This window comes from Centroberyx affinis, unplaced genomic scaffold (genome assembly GCF_046629955.1).
Source record: "Centroberyx affinis isolate AG114_WGS23_722 - 3 ecotype Tasmania unplaced genomic scaffold, CSIRO-AGI_Caff_v1 ptg000369l_1, whole genome shotgun sequence".
NCBI classification, from domain to species: domain Eukaryota; kingdom Metazoa; phylum Chordata; class Actinopteri; order Beryciformes; family Berycidae; genus Centroberyx; species Centroberyx affinis.
Genome location: NW_027279040.1, coordinates 1,052,603 through 1,071,340, shown reverse-complemented (window position 1 = coordinate 1,071,340; position 18,738 = coordinate 1,052,603). Strand labels below are relative to the sequence as shown.

The following is an 18,738-nucleotide window of genomic DNA, read 5'->3' as shown; positions in this document are numbered from 1 at the left end:
CTTTTCTGTCTGTTCACCCGCACTGGCGTCGAAACTAGCGCATTTGTAGACATTTCAAATTGTTTTGGTGTCTTTTTACACTACAAATTAGAGCTACTGTGTTCAGTATTTCTAAATAAATATATCATACATGTACTGTGTAAGAATACTTATGAATATACAGTATATGGTGAATTTTATCTGAATGTATATGGTAAATGTATTCACAGGTGACATTTTTAATACAATCTTGCATATCTTCCTTTGACTCCACTGTCAAAATCATATTGTTCAGTAATCTTTGGTATAAAGATGAACTAGTAGTTAAACTAGTAACAGGCTTTACACTGGTGATCAAACATACAAAGAACCATGGTTTTAATGTCTTTATTTTATGATTTCAACTTTTCTTTTTAAACAATGATTTCAAGCTTTGCACAAAAAGATTCTGACCACAACAGCCTGTGTTCTGCTGAATATCGTGGCTGTGGAAAGAGCGAAACATCACATATCAGATCCAGCCAATGACTGCCCACCCCGTTACTAGATTCAAAAGACATCTGAGGGGAGTTCAACTGGAGATCATGACACTGAGTGGTGATAGCAATAGATTTTCCTCAATGGCCAGAAAGTCACATTTTCTCCATAGCCGGTCTTGTGCTGTTCCCCAAAGCACATTCACTAGTTAGGCCACCCAGAATCAAGTCAAAATTCTCACTAAGTGAAATAAAACCAGGGAGAAAAGACAGTAACACCACATAAGAGTGCACAGCCAAACTCATCAAAATAAGGTACAATAACCATTGTAAATTTTAAATAATAACAATAATAATGTTAATAATAAGTGTTTTACTGAATTTATTTCAAACAGAAAAATAAATTCCTTTGGTCAAGTAAAAAACAAAATGAAAATAATAGAGAGAACTCTGCCTTTCGCCAGTCTTATGTCCCTCTTGTATTCTTTTTTTTTTTTTTCTACAGTCAACCAGGTTCTTGAGGCTCTAAGGCTGCAAAGGAGGTGTCAAGGCAATATGGTTATGGTGCCCCTGGCGCTCCATGCTGCAGCATGCTGGGAGTAGGGACTAGAGGAGAAAGAAGAGGGGCAGAGGCATTGAAAGAGGACGTGTTTGTCCTCAGAGAGCAGGCGAGGGTGCATCAGGGTCTGGCTCGTTGTTGTAGTTGTTGCTGTAGTGATTCCCACTGGGTGGGTGGTTAGGCAGGATGTCCAGTTCGTCCACTTGTGGGCCAGGGTGCATCACCACCAGCTGGTCCTGGGGGATGTCTGCCGCCGCCGCCGCCAGGTTAGTGATGGACTTGGACTTGACGCACTGGAAGTCCACATGGCGGCTCTTACCCTCTTCCTTTTCCCAGGACATGCGGATGAAGGGCCTCTGGACATAGTTGTAGATGACTTCTGGACGACCTCCTGGACGTTTTTTGACTTTCTCTTTATATGTAGGGTAGCCTGCCCAAGGTACAGCGAGGACAAACCATTAGCTCAGTTAAAGTTAACAGATTTTGCTGATCTAGAATACCTAAAACACCCCGAAGTGCTGGGGATCAGTACACGATACGATATTTCAGTGCTTAGAGAAGAAGTAGTCCTGTTCTTCCTTTTCTGCTGTGACCTCTTTTCCTTCCAGTCCAATGAGTAAATCTTTCAGAAAAACTCAGGGACAGAATGTAAACATGGAGGTGCCAGCATTATGTCAACTTTATTTTAGTTACAGAGGAGAAAAACTGGCCTCCAACAACAGGAGCACTGGTGCAACCACAAAAATAGTCAAGAAGTATGAAATGTATAGACACCACACACTCTCCATTAAAAGTAATTTAACTGGAGCTTATTAAAACATAACAATTCAGAACAAGGAGGCCTTCATCAGACAACAAGAAAATGCAGCAATATATATTTATACACCCACCCATCTCTGAAGGGAGGGAGATGAGGTGTGTATAGATATAAAGGGTAGAGTTAAGAGAGAAGCAATACTAGGTCACACTCAGGTCCACTGTTTCGTTAACTTTGTTTGTGTGTAACCAAGAAGGATCATTTGAGACTTGTAGCAGTGGTTCACACTCCAAAACACTGTCTGTAGACTAAAGTACCTCTCACATCTTTTATTCAAGATAGTGCAGGGGAGAAAAAAGAACACAGACGATTTTGGCTCTAGGCCTTCCTGAGTGTGTCATGACATGAAACGCCTGTGTTCTTTTTCCTCTGCTGCGCTGTCTTGAATAAAAGATGTTGGGGGTAATTTAGTCTATGGACAGTGTTTTTGAGGTCGAACCACTGCTACAAGTCTAGACATAAAGGATAAAGGAAAGGGAAAAGTTCCAATGAAATCTAACAGATCACTATACAGGCGAAGTATACTCTTGGCTGTACAAGATTAGTAACTGTCCTCCACCAAAAACCCATAGGCAAACCCAGCCATCAATACTGGCTCCTATTCCAACCCAAAAGCCAGATCAGGCCCTAAACATGCTGGGAGGCACCGTAATATTGAACCATAGAAATACCAAAAGCCTCCGAGGCTTTTTATAGCACCAACCAGAGGTTCAGGGCTCCTTGGAGTGGCAGAAGAAGACCAGGAGGGGCAAGCGGCGTAGACAGGAGATGAATATATTCCCCAGGGTCAACCAAGTGATTAACTTACCTGTCAAGTGCTCACCCATCCCTCCTGACATTCTTCACTGCCAACCTGGTCAAACACTTTTTTCAGGAAAGTCAGACTGAAGAAATTCTTTGCTGATACTAGCAGTCACACTGGTGTCCTAACCCCTTCAAATCTAAAAGCTTGTTCAACCTACACAAACACCACAATCAATCTATCTAAACATACTGCTGGTGGATGTTGAAGAGTGATGGTGTGAATTTGGAGTGAGAAAAAAAGTGAAAAAGCCTAATTTCAGGAGGGATGCGCAACAGACTCTAACAATTTGTCTGAAACAACAGACCATTTCATCAAACCAGACAAGGGAAGGAGAATTGTTGGGATGGATAAAGACAAATGCATTGCTGAATGCAGCAGGCAATTGGCACATACCACATTTTACATTCCTCTGCAGTTAGATCCTACAAGATAGTTCAACAAGGAACCACTGATCAAGGGTTCAAGAGTGGATACATCAAGAATCTCCCACCCCAGAATCTCTTCTTTCTACACCTTAATAACAATACGCAAACCCTTCTCAGATGTTCCAAAGGGAAGACACACATAGTCTCAAGCACGTCCTCAGCCAAGGAAAATATGTCTCTTGATCACCTAAAACCCTTAGTTACTACTTGAAAGACACTGGTGAAACTTATTGATGGCCTTAGTAATGTGACAGAGTAGTGCCTCCTCCTGGTCTCCTTTGATGTCCAACAGCAATATACAGTCAAGCAAAAGCACATCGTGTAGACACAAGAAAACCAGTAGATCCCCCATAATCATTTTGGCCTCTGTGATGAAACTAGTTCTTACCCTTGCACTATCCCATTCTTTGGCAACATCCTCATATGGAAGAAATATACTAATGATGTATCCCTGCTATGGAAAAGTGACACACTGGCTTCACTGGCAGTGTTTCATGATTATCTGAACTCTATGACAGGACACCTCCAGTGAGACCAACCATGAATTTGTGAATGCGGCAGTGATGAAGAACGGCCCATATCTTTCCACCAACCTATACCGTAAGGCAACTGACAAAAACAATTACTTACATGCCCATAGTTGACACCCACCAGCTCTTAAAAAAGCCTACCTGACAACCAACTACACAAGATCAAACGGATCTGTTCAACTGAGAATATCTACACTCACTGTAAAAAAAGGAATTGATGGTAGATTTAGAGAAAAGGGCTATTACAACAACTGGCTTGATGCAGCAGAAAGGAATTTGAAGAACATACAAAAATCAGAACTCCTAGAAGGGAAACCAAAGAAACCTCAACATGTTCCATTCCAATTCCTCACCACCTACTCCCCCAATGTCCCCCTGAGCTTCTATCTATCCTCAAACACTGGCTTATCGTATCCTCAGATCCCTCACCTGGCCCCCCTCTTCAACACAACCATTGCACAAGAGGAAGGAAGGAAAATATCGCCGGTGAAATCACTCCTGATAAACACCCCACCACATTAGCCAATCTCCCTTCAGGGAATTACCAGTGTGCTAACTGCGCACAATGCAATTTTACAAAGAAAATAAATCAGTTTTCACACCCGTGATCTGACAGGTCTATTCCCATAAGATGCATAATCAACTGCAATGTGACCAGACCACAGCCATATATGCCATTAAGTGCCCATGCATCTTTATGTAGGTAGGAGGAACGCCAGCAGCAAATCGATCGTCTTTGTGTTTCTCCCAATGTCTTTGGTGTGTATATATTGCTGCATTTTCTTGATTGTTGTCTGGTGAAGGCTGAAACACTGTGTTTTTAATATGCTCTAGGTAAATAAGCATTACTTTTGACATAGAGTGTGGTTCCCATACATTGTGTACTTTCTTTTAGTTTCATTTTTTCTGATGTCCTGCTGTGGTGCTTTAATCACCACCTAAAACCATGTTTGTTTGTTTAAGCAATATGCATTTCAATGGAAGCTATCTCCATTTAAGTAACATTGAGCTCATTATTTGAATGAATATTCTGTCGAGAGAGATTAAAAGCTTGGCTATTTACCATTCAACACTCCAAACTTACCTTCAATGCCCAATCTGATTTTCTTCAATCCTCTCTCCTTTAAAACGGATTTGGCAACATCTCGGTTCTCAATATACTTGAAAAATCTGTACAGTTTTGTGCTGTATATGACTGCAAAGAGAAGACAAATCATAGAAACTCAATGTTCATTATTATCCATTTGTGTTTTGTATATCACACTGGGCCTGCATGTGTATGTGTGTATACGCTATACTAAGTGTGTATCCTCACTCTGTGAGTACTCCTCTCCCATTTGTGGTGGATATTCTTCGTCCCAGTCCACCACATCATCATCAGTAAGTACTACAATGTGACATTCCCTCTCTCCGCTCTGGGCACTGGCAACCATCAAAGGCAGAACCATCTCCTCCAGGTAAAACTCAAATTGCCGCCGTGCTCCATCATTTGACAACTCATGCATCAGGGCACCTGAGAATAGAAGAGACGAGGTTGTCAGTTAGGTTGCCACTGCACCGACCAAATGTTGCTGACAATAAGCACAGACGAGGAGGCAGCAGCTGCTGCAGTTCAAAGCTTCTACATCAAAACCATATGAAAGCGTTAGCAAAATGTGTAGTGTGTAGTGAATATGTTTCACACTCACAGTGTTTCATGCATTTTTCTGTCAATATGGCACATTACCATAAATGCTGCTCACTGACTGTGGCTGCCATTAATTTAGCATATTTGGCATTTGATTAAAAACACCTGTTGTTTAATGCCAAGATGGCTGTGCAGTGACACCTAAATAAAAATTGAGATGCTTACTTCTGTAAGCAAATGTTGGTGATATGTTGCTTAACTGCACATATAGGCCTAGATCTACTGATGCTCCATTGCATTCTAAGGCGGGGCTTTACATGCAAAACAAGCTTTCAGTGCCCACAAAGTTGAAATTCATGACTACCTAAGATCACTGGAGACCCAAACGTTTCTAGCAGAGACGCACCAATTCCCGAACATCTCCAGTAACAACTCAACTCAGGAAACACATTATTAATGATTTGATAGGTTAGGCCTACCCACCACATATGTGGCAGCTTTCATCAAGGCAGTGTGTCGCAATGTCAGGGAAAAAGTGGAGAAGTTTTATCTAGGCTGGAGGTGTCTCTAGCTGGAATCCTAAACGGGTCGCTCAGTCGCTGCCCACTAAAGATCACTATAGCAATTGGCTGAACAAAATAGAGCACGGGAGATTGAAAAACAAATATATATGTTAACAATTTTTTATAGAGCCCCATCATTTTACTTAGCAAGAGAATGCACTGTTCAGAGGGATGTTTTATAGACTGTGCAGGTCACACAGGCAGAGAGTAAAGCGAGATGTGGCTGAGAGCCTTTGTAGAGTTGCCATGCACTAATTATAGGCAGGATTACCTCAATCGCCATATTAAGACCGAGCATCATAAGGCTTGTGTTTGTCTATCAACTTATTTTTCTTAACTGAAATGAGATGTGCAAACAGCCTGCAATAATGCGTATGCGTTAAATGACAATGTTTGTGGTGTATTCAAGAGGGATATGTTTCTGTTTTTATACTTATTTCAGATGTTCCAATCCAGGTGCTGTATTTGATCCATCTATTCCCGTGGAGCATGTGGCTATGACTGGTGACTTTAGATGGCTCTACTAGCTTTTCAAATATGAATGGCACATCACACCAATTACACCAATTCGACTCCTCACTCTGAGGCACTTGGCATCTGCAGTAACTACTTTCCTGGGGCAAAGCTTGGGGTCCCGAGGGAAACAGGTTTGATGCTACCATTGATACTTCAAATGAAAAGGATGATTTATTTGAAAGTTGCAATGCCACAGTTATGAGCTAAAGGAAATTTCATGAATATGAGGACTGATTTAAGGAAGTTGATTTTAAGAGGGATAATTGCCAAGCTACCGTGACTAAAAACTGCTATTTACCAATTGAACACCATGGGACTAAATTGCTCCATACTGGAGTACAAAACATGGGCTCTATATGCGTTCTGATGCTGGTTTGGCAAACTATTCAAACAGAGTTTGAATCTTGAACCCAGCAAGCACAGAATGTTTACATTATGGTACTTGACATGGCCAATTTAAAAGATAGTGTATTGGTGGAAAATTGCTAAGAAGCCCTACACCAAAATGAACCATTTAGTTTGGTAACACTGATTGATGTTGTCCACATGTCGATTAGGGCAATTAATGAACATCTTTATTAGTGACTGCACAATCTAAACAATTATAGGCCAACTTTAGGCTACCACTTGTCCCATTGGCCCCAATAAGGTAACCTGCACCAATCTGGTTGCAGGATTACGTGCTTGTTTAATGTGCTGTTGCTCTACCCTTATGACTTTGGATGTGAAATGCTTAATTAACTATGAGATAAAGGATTAAGGGTTATATTATTGAACCCATTTAGGCTATTTTTTCAAAAGAACTGTCACATTTTCCAACTGACTTGCTTCTTCTTCTTTACAACATCACCTTTAACAGGTTACCATTAACTGTTACACTGTCCCAGAGAGGATACTCACTAAGGTCTCTACACTTGATGGTGCTGTAGTCGAAGGAGATGCACAGATAGTCACACGCCTCCCGCAACTCAGGGATGGAGATTCCATCAGGGCAACGGATTATCCCAGATTTGTAGTAATCCTGCCAATTAGATAGAAATCCCAAAGACAGCCATTTTAAAAACCACATTACTCTTTCACTAATAACATAAAATATCAACATAAAATCACTTGCCTAAACCTACCCGAGCCTCAAAGCCAATGATGCTTCTCTTTAGCATTATTTCACTTTGGTCTAATAATGATACTTCTAACACATATCAAAATATGCCTACATACATGCAACATATGTCACTGAATACCAGTGGTGAACACACAATCTTCATGTAAATTTGAAGGTTGAAAAAGCAAAGTTAAATCAGGTTAGCATACTGAAAAATGAATATCTTATACCAAAGCAAAATAATACTTTATGTGCCAATACTGTCTTGATTATTGTAAAAAAAAAAGTAAAACAAGTGGTAACACTTGTTTCTGCAGCCTGAGTGAGGCTTGATTGTCAACCATTTTAACTGTTACAAATTCCAGCTACCATTTTCACCTCAGCAGCCCAGAGACAATGCACACTGATGTAGCCTAAGTATTGATTTCATGAGGCAACAAAAATCAGCTTTGATTAAAAAAAAAAAACATTTTTTCTTACACTATCAGATGCGGTTACGGTGAACAGCTGATGTGCAAGGATTAGATGGTTGACAAGCATTTGAATCTAGTGTGTCTACACTTTTACTATTTGAAAAAAATGATTGACATTGACAAGAAAAGAGTGTTGGGCTTGGTAACCCAGAGAAACTGACCAGAATGGCTCGGAAAACTGTGGAGCTGATGCCCTCAGCCACCTCGTACTCCCCCTTCTCATTGGGCCGCGTGAAGTTGTGCTCCCTTCCAGATCCAAACATCCTGAAAGAAGGCAGCTTTGGGTTATTCACCAAATCACAGAAAATAGCAATGCGAAATATATTCAAATACACTACTGTTTAGTAGGATACTTCAGCTACACCGAGTGAGGACAAAGAATGAAGATGTTAAGTTTGTGCTCTACCTGCCCAACATGGTATTGGGTTGTGCAGTGAAGATGGAAGGGTCGACCACAAAGCGTGTGTTGTCAACAATCAGAGTGACCCTCTCTGAGGTCCTAATGCTTCGGGTTCCAACACTGGCGCCGCCTCCTCCCTCCTTGGGATTCTCATAGACAAAAACCATTTCTCCGACTCCCAGGCTTTTGAAGGTGCCTTCTGTGCTGGACAGGCTGCTGTTGCGACTGCTGACCACCCCGCTGCTGCTGGAGCCGCTGGGGGAGACTCTCTGAGGCCGTGGGCTACTGGGCCTGGATGACGGGCCGCCATCCCGTTCACGGTCTACACACAGACGGACAGAACAAAGGCTCATGGAGGGAGGGTTTCTCTACCAACTTAGCACATAGGCTACAGAGCACACATCCCATTAGAAACAAGTAATTACTGCATTATCAATAGAAATTTTCAATCATTTATGCAACATCAATGGCTGCTACACAACACCTATCGCGACTTGACCCATGATCATATTAGAATATCCATTTACACTTATTCTTGCTCTCTATACAGAGGCTTTTACAGTTGCATCAGAAATCTCCTGGCAACCACAGCTGGTGCCGTCTTTAATGTCTATTAGAGAATTTGCCATTCGCTAGTAATTCTTAATATAAAACAGCCAGGATAGAAAAAGAGAGACATCTGAAAAAGACACGTGTCAACCTCCATATAAGCCCTCTATTCTTTCAGTACATACTCACCACTGTTGTGTTGGCGGGTGGGTGAGGTGACGTTGCGAATGCAGGGGGTGAGCTGGCCTTCTCTCTCATGTGAGGAGTCCCGGGAGCGATCGCTGGAGCGGCGGCGGTCACGTGAACGGTCACAGCCCCCACTGGCACCATGCAGGCTCATCTTCCCCTGGTCGGCCTCCACTCGAGATGCACGGGCCTGACTGCTGCTTTTGAAGAGAAGAGCAGAAAAGCATACTTAACATTCCTGCAACATTCCTCTGTCTCTCAAGGCTCCGCATAACATTCAACCTTTTGTTTCATAGCTTTACACTGAGGAGTTGTGAAGATATGTTGACAGACAGGCACACCCAGTCTTTCCAGTGGTGTGCAGAACTTGTGCTTGACAAAAATCAAGACATGATTAAAACAACACATCTGAACGGGGGATAGAATTACCCACAACATTTGGCCTCAATCACATGGAATTTGTGTAGTCTTTAACTTAGCCAATATGATTCAACAAGTAGCCTAGTGTGACGGGGTCAGTGCGATGGGGTTTTATGCATGTTTTAATTACTTTTTGGCATGTTTTGGATTGTGTGTTCGTTGTGTTTGCTGTGACTTTTTTAATGATTCTTTTAATCAGTTGTTTTATTGGAGTGGTGTGTTTTTATGGTTTTGCATGCTATTGGATGTGGTGTGTTTTCCCAACTGCCCTGAAGCACACAGGCACAGACCCACCCAGGAAGTAATCAGCAAATTGGCAACAGGTGTGGAGCGCTGGTGAAGTGAGAAACGGCAGCGATTAAAAGAGGGAGAACCACAAAGAACTGAAGGCGTCCCCCGCTGAACCCGCAGCTCAGAAGACGAGCCACCAGTCCAGAAGATGAGCCACCAGTCCAGCAGACGAGCCACCCTGGTAGCCCGAAGCGCAGTAGCCCGTGTCCGTTCGAAGTGAGTACTCCAGCCTGGGTCGGTAGCGTGACGTTGCCGCCCAGGAAAACCGTGAGTATTTGTTACCAGTATTTTGCGGCGGACACCGAGAGGGCCGGCTGCGGGGCCGGGCAAGTAGGTGGTGTGCTAGAGTTGTGTCTGGAGGATACTGGCGGTGTTATCTGTTTCAGGACCCCGAACGAGTGGAGCCCCGGAGAGGAGACCGCGGCGGCCATAGCTGTTGGCGTGGGGAGGAAGACAGACCGCCGAGGGCTTCGTGGCTGCCGACATTCATCGTGTGCTGGCATTCGTGTGGACTGGTGATCCCTTCGACGGAGAGACACTGACTGAATGGACTGATAAGGGGGATGTTTTAGCTTGCTTTTTATTTTTAGACTTTAGGATTCTTAAACATTTTTACCTTTTTACATTTGTTTTATCATAATAAACCCTTTTAATTAGCTACCTCTGCGTTGTGGTTTTAACTCTGCTCACCCCTGATTTTAAAAGAACCTGTGTAGCCTTTTTAATGGAGTCCTAGGCTCCTTCCAATTCCTAGGTGGCGTTGTCGGCATTTTAATCCTTTTTACGTTCTTAATATTTATTTTAACCATTGAGTTGGCCTAGCCACGGCACACTAGTACAAGATAGACTTTGATCATTTCCCCTTATACTTTAACAGAGGGTGCATTCCATTTGGCCAAAATGCATCCTCTCCTCCGTCCTCGCGGCCTCGTCTCCTCGGTGACTCGGCATCCAAAAATGAGCCGCCATCATGAAGGATGTTCCAATTGGTCAAAAAACGCATGAAGGATCCTTCATGTCTCCTCGGGTGCATTGTCTTGTGTCTCCTCCTCCGTCCTCGCGACCTCGTCTCCTCGCTGACCCGGCATCCAAAAATGAGCCGCCATCATTAAGGATGTTCCAATTGGTTAAAAGATGCATGAAGGATCCTTCAAGTATCCTCGCCTCCGTCCTCCAATAAGGCGTGGTCGGAGGATACTCAGGTGTATCCTCGATGCGGAAATAATGAGTGAAGGCAATTAACCATTGGCACGTGCGGATACAAGCCCGCCTCCATACCATCGGAAAACGTGCGGACATTGGCAGAAAAAAAAATCCACAGGTGTAAGTAGCCCCAACTTGTTATATATTCTTCAAACAGAAATAGCAGAGGTTTTAAATGTTAGACGAACATTTGTTAATGAAGGGTTATACGTTAAAGGTTCATATACTGACAGATCTGTTGTAGTTGTAGGATGTCAAACTTTTCCCACATAGGCATCAGGAAATGATCTTAAGGCTTGAATGTGATTATAGGGACAGAGGAGACGCGCCAGCTGATCCTCCAGCGCATAGAGAGGGTGAGTGGGGGCAAGTAACGTGAATTTTATTTTATAGTTATTTATCATTAATATAAATGACATTCCATGATCTAATAAGCCTGAATGAAATCCGTTCATTAGGACATATAGAAATAGCCTATAAATGCACACATGCGACTCTTTTACCATGCGCGTCTCTTTCTAATAGGACCTCAAGTTAGCAGCACCGGGCTCTGGGTCTGAAGATGGGGAGCAAACGGCTACGGCCTGGCCCCGGTTCTCCCTCATGCATGAGACTACCGGCGGGATGCCATCGGCGCTCCCTCCCGCTTTAATAGACTCGTGTGGACCAGCAGCCGGAGTCAGCCGCTGTGCGCTCCCCATCCAGCCCCGATCCCAGTCCCCCTGATGAGCAACCGGGGCCATCAGATGCTGCTGCCCGCTCCCATGTGTGAATTCCGCAGCTTCCTCGGTTCCCCCGGCAGCCAAGAGGCGAAGAGGAGAGGGAGCGCTGCTGGGGTTTCTCCGGGAAGTGACCGAGGACGCACGGGCTGAGCAGCAGACGGAGCGATTTTCAACTATATTAGAGACAATTTAATTTATTTTTTTTAATGTAAAAAAAATAAATAAAAATTTCTCTGCCTTTTAGGCGTAGCCTACCTCTGTTTCCATTCTCACCATATTCATAACCTTGGCAATGACCGTTGCCATGACAGGACATATTTTCATCATAAAGGCCGGAATCACTGCTGGAATCACTTCTGTGTCTTCTCTGGATCACCAGTTGGTTTGCTGCGTTTGTTTGATGTGTCTCTCATTCAGTGTTCATCATGCTTATGAATTGTGTTTGTGTGTGTTGCCATGGAATTTCTCTTCTGGAGAATAAATTCTTACTAAACATTAACAGCATTTCCTTGTTTTAAATCGCACATTTTGCTCTTACAGCTAGATCTATGGTTATTTGGGAATTGTATTTATTTATTTAGGAATAAAAAGAAAGCACTTTGGTTCATTGCCAGTAAGTGTCAAACAGCCCACATGATCGTTGTCTAATCCAAGTCGCATAAAGGATAAAAGTTGGACAATTTGTATAGCACCTTCTTATCAGTGCTGCAAAGTGCTTCACAAAATTAAAATGTAGCATACAGCAGACAGAATAACAAAAAAAACTGAATAAAAACAGAAACAGAAACGCTTTTTAGGCATTAGGGATTTTTTTGAAGTGTTCTACCTTCATGAGGTAGACAAGGCTCACTAGAGGCTGGCATAATTTAGATGAATTAAACATTAATCTGAACTTTGTTAAACGTTTTTATGTGGATAAAACATGAGCCTTAGAATAATTTAGACAGCTGTCATCCTGTGTGGGAGGAGCCTCAACGCAACGCTTGACACGTCAGTTCAATATGGCGGTGTGAGGATGTTCCAATTGACAAGCCAGGTTCACTCGCCTCCTCGCATCTTCTCCTCGTTTCCTCCGTGACCTTTGACCGAGGAGTCGAGCAAGAGACGCGAGGCGAGGAGACGAGGAGAAATCGTTACCAAATGGAATGCACCCAGTGTCTCATATAGCTTTGTCATCTGGTTTACACACATCTATTTGCACTAGGGCTGCACGATATGTAGAAAATATGCGATGTGCAATTAACTTTTTGGATATTGTGATGGTGATATGAAATGCGATAAATACAAAGATTAAGGCATACTATTTCAATGTGTCTCTGATTGCATGTGCTGAAAGTATGGACCCCAACAATGAATACTGTTTGCTGTGTAATGAAAGAAATTTCCAGCATCAGTGCAACCGGCAAACTTTGTGAAAATAATAGGCCTAAAGGCCAAAACCTAAGCACAAAAGATGCTTTGTCATCCCACCCACCATCTTCTCCTTGTCTTAGATAAAATCAAAAAAGCTGTAAGAAGGATTTTAGCCCTTCCCATAACGCTTGGCTTTTGCCAGTTGTTCCGGTCAATACACTGCCAGCCGACTGCCGCTCAGTTGTACTGAAGAGAGTGTAATACTGTTTGTGTAAGCAAGTAATATTAACACTGATTTAGTTGTTGTCACTTTATTAAGTTACAGCAACAGTATTACACTCTCTTCCACTTATTGCAGCCCTTTTATTGCGGAAATTCATATCACGATAACAATAAAAATATGATACATCTTTCAGCCCTAATTTTCACACATCTATGTTCTTCAAAAATCTAAATCAGAAGTTGAGTGAGGCAATGTAGGAGAAATGCAAAGAGATTCCAAAAGCCTCTGTAGTCAATTCTTCTTTTTGAACTCATTTACGGACTCATCAAAAATACCAATTAAGGCAGAAAATCAGCTGTAAATGAGTTATTCATTAATTTCATAAAGAGAAAAAAAAGACGACAGATGATGGGCAGCAGCTGCAGGACAATAATTCTGGCAGGATTATTGTATTTGGAGGACGGATGGGGACACAGAAGGGCAAAAAGATTATATTAAAAAAAGAAGAAAAAACAGGAGATATGGGAAATATCCCTGGTTTGAACCAGGTAGACAACTATGCATGGTTCTCATTATTACTGGCCAAAATGAATAAAATAGATAATAAATCACCAAGTAAGATTACCATAGCATCTACATTTCTTTTTAAGTATAATAATAAAAAAAGCTGTATGCACTAGGCTACATCACTTATAAGGCAGTAGTGCTCAATAGGTGGACTGGATCTGGACCCAAACACAAATTATTTCAGACCCAGAGTGAATGTTTTTTCCACCTATAGGAAGGTTGTTTTTTTATGTCTGCGTGCAGCACGTTGAATATTCCCAATTTGTCTATATTAAGCCATCTATTTTTACTCTCCTATCTCAGTCTTGCTTGCTGCGTGTGTGTGAGCTGTCAGTCTGTCAGTGACACACGTGAGCTAGCTAAATCTGCAACAGCAAATTCAAACAAAAGATGGTGTGCTCAAAAACAGCAAAGATAGGGAAAGGTGACAGTGGGAATCGTGCATTTAAAGATGAAAGGACTACAAAGTACACATTCATTCTCCCCCAGTCAAGCACCACACCAATGTGTTTGATTTGCAGTGGGACAGCAGCCATGTCAAGAGTGGCAATGTGAAACACCATTATGAAACAAATCAGTTATTTTGAGCTACATCCCCAGAACACAGAGGAAAGGACAACAAATCTCAATCAGCTGAAAATGTAATTTCAAGCCACGAACAGATTCTTCAAACCTGTCACACTACAAGGAAGAGTAACAGAAGACTCTCTAGAGTGGCTTCGGTCTTGGCAAGCACAAAAAGGCTTTCTCTGATGCACTGATGCAGAAATGATAGAGGAATGCTTCAGTGAAATAATGGTGGCTATGTTTGAAGGAAAAGATAAACAATAAATAAAAATGTCATATTATTTTTGATACATAGCCAAATGTTCTTGTGTCTTTATGGAGTAGTCTGTCTTTTTCACTTAACCATGACCTGCCCTGACAGATATGGGCCAACCAACATTATAAGGTTTACAGACATTTTGTTTATATACAGCCACATTCACAGATGTGGCACCAAATAATAAAAACAAATAATGGCAAAATGAAGCCTTAAGCAACTGGCAACTGTTGAGAATTGGCAATATAGCATCTGTCCAGCAGAGAGCTCTATCACCACAGCTACTAGGGTCTCAGAGGTACAGAAAACACGTCAGTGCCAGAACAGACTGAGCTGCTTGCCAGTTTGTACAAGGCTAAAAAGTAAATAAAATTGCTTGTTGTTTTCTATATATAAAACTAAGGTCCAAATGACATTCAACCATCAGTCATTTTGCCAACACTGTCCCCAAAGGAGTCTCATTCTGTGTCTGCCCCACTGAAGCATATAAACCTAAATTCTAAACCACATATGTTAGTGTTCAACAGAAGAACTCTACACACAAATTAAAAGGGAGAAACAGCTGCTGAAGCATCTTGTTGCCAGAGTCTGATGATTTTAGGCTGGTTTGATTACTCAGACCCTTGTATAGTTCCATACTCCACATTGCACCAGAGTATTATCAAATTAAGTATGGCCGACAATTAAGTTCTCCTACGTAGGGCTGTTTCATTCAGATATTTTTAGGTCTGGTATCTTGCATTTGACACAAATATGAAAAGGATTGTCGTTGTCATAAAGCCAACAATTTGCTCCTGCAAATGAAAAGGTGTATAACATGTAATAATGTTTTCCTAAGAAATGTTATTATGTAGCAATTACCATCTCTGTAAAATGATTTTGCAAATATACTGATAAAATGTAAATCTCTCAAAAACATCTAATGAAGCAAATTGCTGTTGCACAGAGGGACTGAGATGGAGTAACAGAGGTTGTTTGGGGAGACATAAAGGGACATCAAATATAGCTGGTAAGGTCTCACTCCGGTCACACCAGGCTGCTGGGGTGCAGTCTGTTGCTGGCCACGGCTGAGACAAACTCGCAAAAACACATCACACTAGGTGTATTTCACTTGCTTGAGTCAGTTTTATAGAGTGCAAACACATCCTCAACAGCATGTCTATATCATTGTGGAATGCTAATGAAACACCCACTCCACCAGCGTGGTTTGCTGAGTCTTATATATTATGAACCTTTGTACTTATGTATCTATATATGGGTACTTTGTAGCTTTGCCTATCACGAGTAAAGCTGAATACAATCACCCCAGTAGCAACTGGCTGTGAAGCAAATAGGGCCACCAAGCATTTAAATATGTTTGATGCTCAGTTGATGTGATTTAGTCAGTACCTGGAAAGCACCAAATTTTATACATCATAACAATCAGGGAGTATTTATTAGTTGCCAAATTCTAAAAGTTACACGTTTATTTTTGACAACATGCGAAAATGACCACTTAATATAACAATCTGAAGACCATGTACAAAAACTGCTGCACTTCTTTGGGCAATTGCTGATCTGATATGACTGAAATAGCCTTGGATTATAGCTGACAGTCTGTACTTTAATCCCAGTCATAATGTAATTTCACATTCAAAGTAATAAATGTGTAACGGATCTAAAATCCAATATCAGTCGGATGATAGTTAACATCCTTCTCTCCGTGAATATTCCCTTGACCTTTTCCTAACAGATCAGATGTTCAGCTGGCTCACCTCGAATGCTTGCAGAGTTTGCGAGGTCGGCTTGTTGTTTTTCGTTCCCAGTTTTCAGTGTCACTGGAGTTGCTATCATATGACTGTAGACGTGCTGCCATCACCCGTACAGAGGGGAGTCCAATCTGGATCTTTCACCGTTCATTATCTAGTTAATGGCGAAATCAACAAGTCAGTTCAAAGGCTTTGAACAATCCCTTGCGAACTGCGGCGCTAACGGTTAACGAAATAGTTCGTCATTAAGTTCACGTTAGCTGTCGACTTGAATCTAGATGAAGTTTGATGGTCGCCGTTGTCGTTACCGTTAAATAACGTTAACAGATGTGTAAACACCACAGAACATCTCAGCCAACGTTGGTATAAACGACGTTGCCAAAACCAACCTACTACTAGCTAGCTATGTTAGCATACCTAGCTAACGTTAGCTGGTGTTGCTAACGTTAGGTTACAAAACTGGTAACGTTAGCTGTCAATGTTGCTAAGTAGCTATTGAAGTTATATCAAAAATCATAAATGAGTTTCATTTGCTAGGTAGATTTAGCTAAAATATTAAATACAGTTAAGGTTACCGCTATAGTGAAATCCCATTCGCTAGCTAACCAGCCATCTCCGTTCAAAATATTCACTCACCCAGCTGACGTCCAACGACGTGACGGGCCGCTCACGCACTGACGTAAAAACAAAGATCGTAATCCACTTGCTACACTAGCTACATGTCTAAAAAGCAAAGTTGATTAATGGAAGTCGTTTATGATGATCGATCTGTCTAATCGCCGGTTGAGCGATTCTTTACTTTCCTAATAAGGAAATCGATGTTTGACGCTGGTGGCTCTCGCGATATATGTTTGCAAAAATAGGTTCGTTTGAGATGACTACCTGCACGCCTGGAAACTAGACGAGAGTAGCCGAGTGCAGTCAGGCGAGGAATCAACAAGCCGAACACTTCCGACTGCACACTCGCTGCTCTTTTTCTTCTTCTTCAGTTTTGTTTAACGGCGGTTGATAAACAATTTAAAAGGTGCATTACCGCCACCCACACTCACTGTGCTCTAACAACCCAGACCTTCACGTTACTTATTTTTATTTTAATGTAGGCATTACAGGTGGCATTTATGGAAAATATTACATAGCGTTCTAATAAAATGGTATACGGACTGCTCATGGAGTGACATGTTGGAATAGATATAAAAATTTAAGTCTCTTCATGTCACTGTGGGTGTGTGATACAACTGCGCCTCGTTCCAAAAACTGCAGCCGCCACCAAGCCGCGAGATTCCCGTGGCCCGCGCAGTCCCGTGGCTCGGCGGAGCAAGTCGGACAACCTTTCTAACCATCATGCAACGGATCAAGCAAGTCGGTGGTCAAGTCAAAACTACGCAGGAGTGCAGGACCTAATACATCCATGTGCAGGACTTGCTCATCTCAAACGAGTCTAATGTATCCCAACTTCCTTCCGGATATGCTTCGAGAGTTCGAGAGAGACCCCTCTTTGCTTCCTCTCTCCCTGTATCAACCTAGTTTAATACATCCATGGTATCAACAAGCTCATAAAGTTTAGTCTTACGCCAAAATGCCACTGTTCATAGACGGCTGAGTTTAATGAGAATGAGAAGGGTAGTTTGTTTAAAAAAAAAAAAAAAAAAAAAAAAAGTGTGTCACTGGCAACCTCAGTGGCCTAAAGATAACACACAGTGACACTGAAGCGTTAGATTGCCATATAAAAACTCTATTCAAACATATCATGTGGATTCACTTTTCATTATGTTAATGTACAGGCTACATCACTACACATAAAACAATTCTGTGTTTTTTCATATTTGGCCAATTTCATACATTTAAAATAGGCAAAAGTCTATGAAACAGCCAAAATATTGGAATATTTACACTATCCACTGGAGAAAAATCTTGCCCCAGGCAATCAAAAAATACTAGGCTACACACTACACTGTGCGTTTCTTTTTTATTTTTATTTTTTCCATTTCAAATAACAGTACTAAATCGCAATGATATGAAATGATGCCTAGATGATGCACAAGTGAAACAAGATGTAAGACTAGCTGTTATGTTGGTCCTTATTTGTACACTGCAATATACAGTAAGTAAACAGCTTTTGTAATTACAAAAATCAGATCAAAAAGAAGCAATAGCATTATGAACACAGTGAAGTTTCACACTTAACTGTAGTCAGAACAAAAGAGCTACTTTTTCTTTCTCATGATGACCTGTGTAATAAGATGAAACCATTGTCTTTTATAGTTTTTATCTTACTGTCAAACACTCCACAAGAATGTAAACATCAAAATAAAGTAAACAAAAAAGCATAAAACATAAATAAAATTATAAAAAATAAATAATTAATTAATTAATTAAATAAA

The 18,738-nt window shown here is 41.5% G+C and overlaps 1 protein-coding gene across 4 annotated transcripts; it reads right to left on the bottom strand.

The window, feature by feature from the left end:
• Positions 1-357: 357 nt before the first annotated feature.
• btbd10b (BTB (POZ) domain containing 10b) lies at positions 358-17,227 on the bottom strand. Of its 4 annotated transcripts, none has more exons than XM_071515803.1 (9): positions 16,994-17,227; positions 16,364-16,511; positions 9,011-9,207; positions 8,279-8,594; positions 8,034-8,136; positions 7,198-7,318; positions 4,907-5,104; positions 4,676-4,786; positions 358-1,444 (listed from the first exon to the last, which is right to left on the bottom strand). In XM_071515803.1, the coding sequence occupies exons 2-9, from the start codon at positions 16,462-16,464 to the stop codon at positions 1,113-1,115; spliced, it is 1,479 nt and encodes a 492-aa protein (XP_071371904.1). In that variant the 5' UTR covers positions 16,465-16,511; positions 16,994-17,227; the 3' UTR covers positions 358-1,112. The 4 variants fall into 4 exon arrangements, with proteins under 4 accessions (XP_071371904.1, XP_071371903.1, XP_071371905.1 ...); XM_071515802.1 differs by having other exon boundaries at positions 16,933-16,999; XM_071515804.1 differs by having other exon boundaries at positions 9,011-9,204; positions 16,933-16,999.
• Between the last annotated feature and the right edge of the window lie 1,511 nt (positions 17,228-18,738).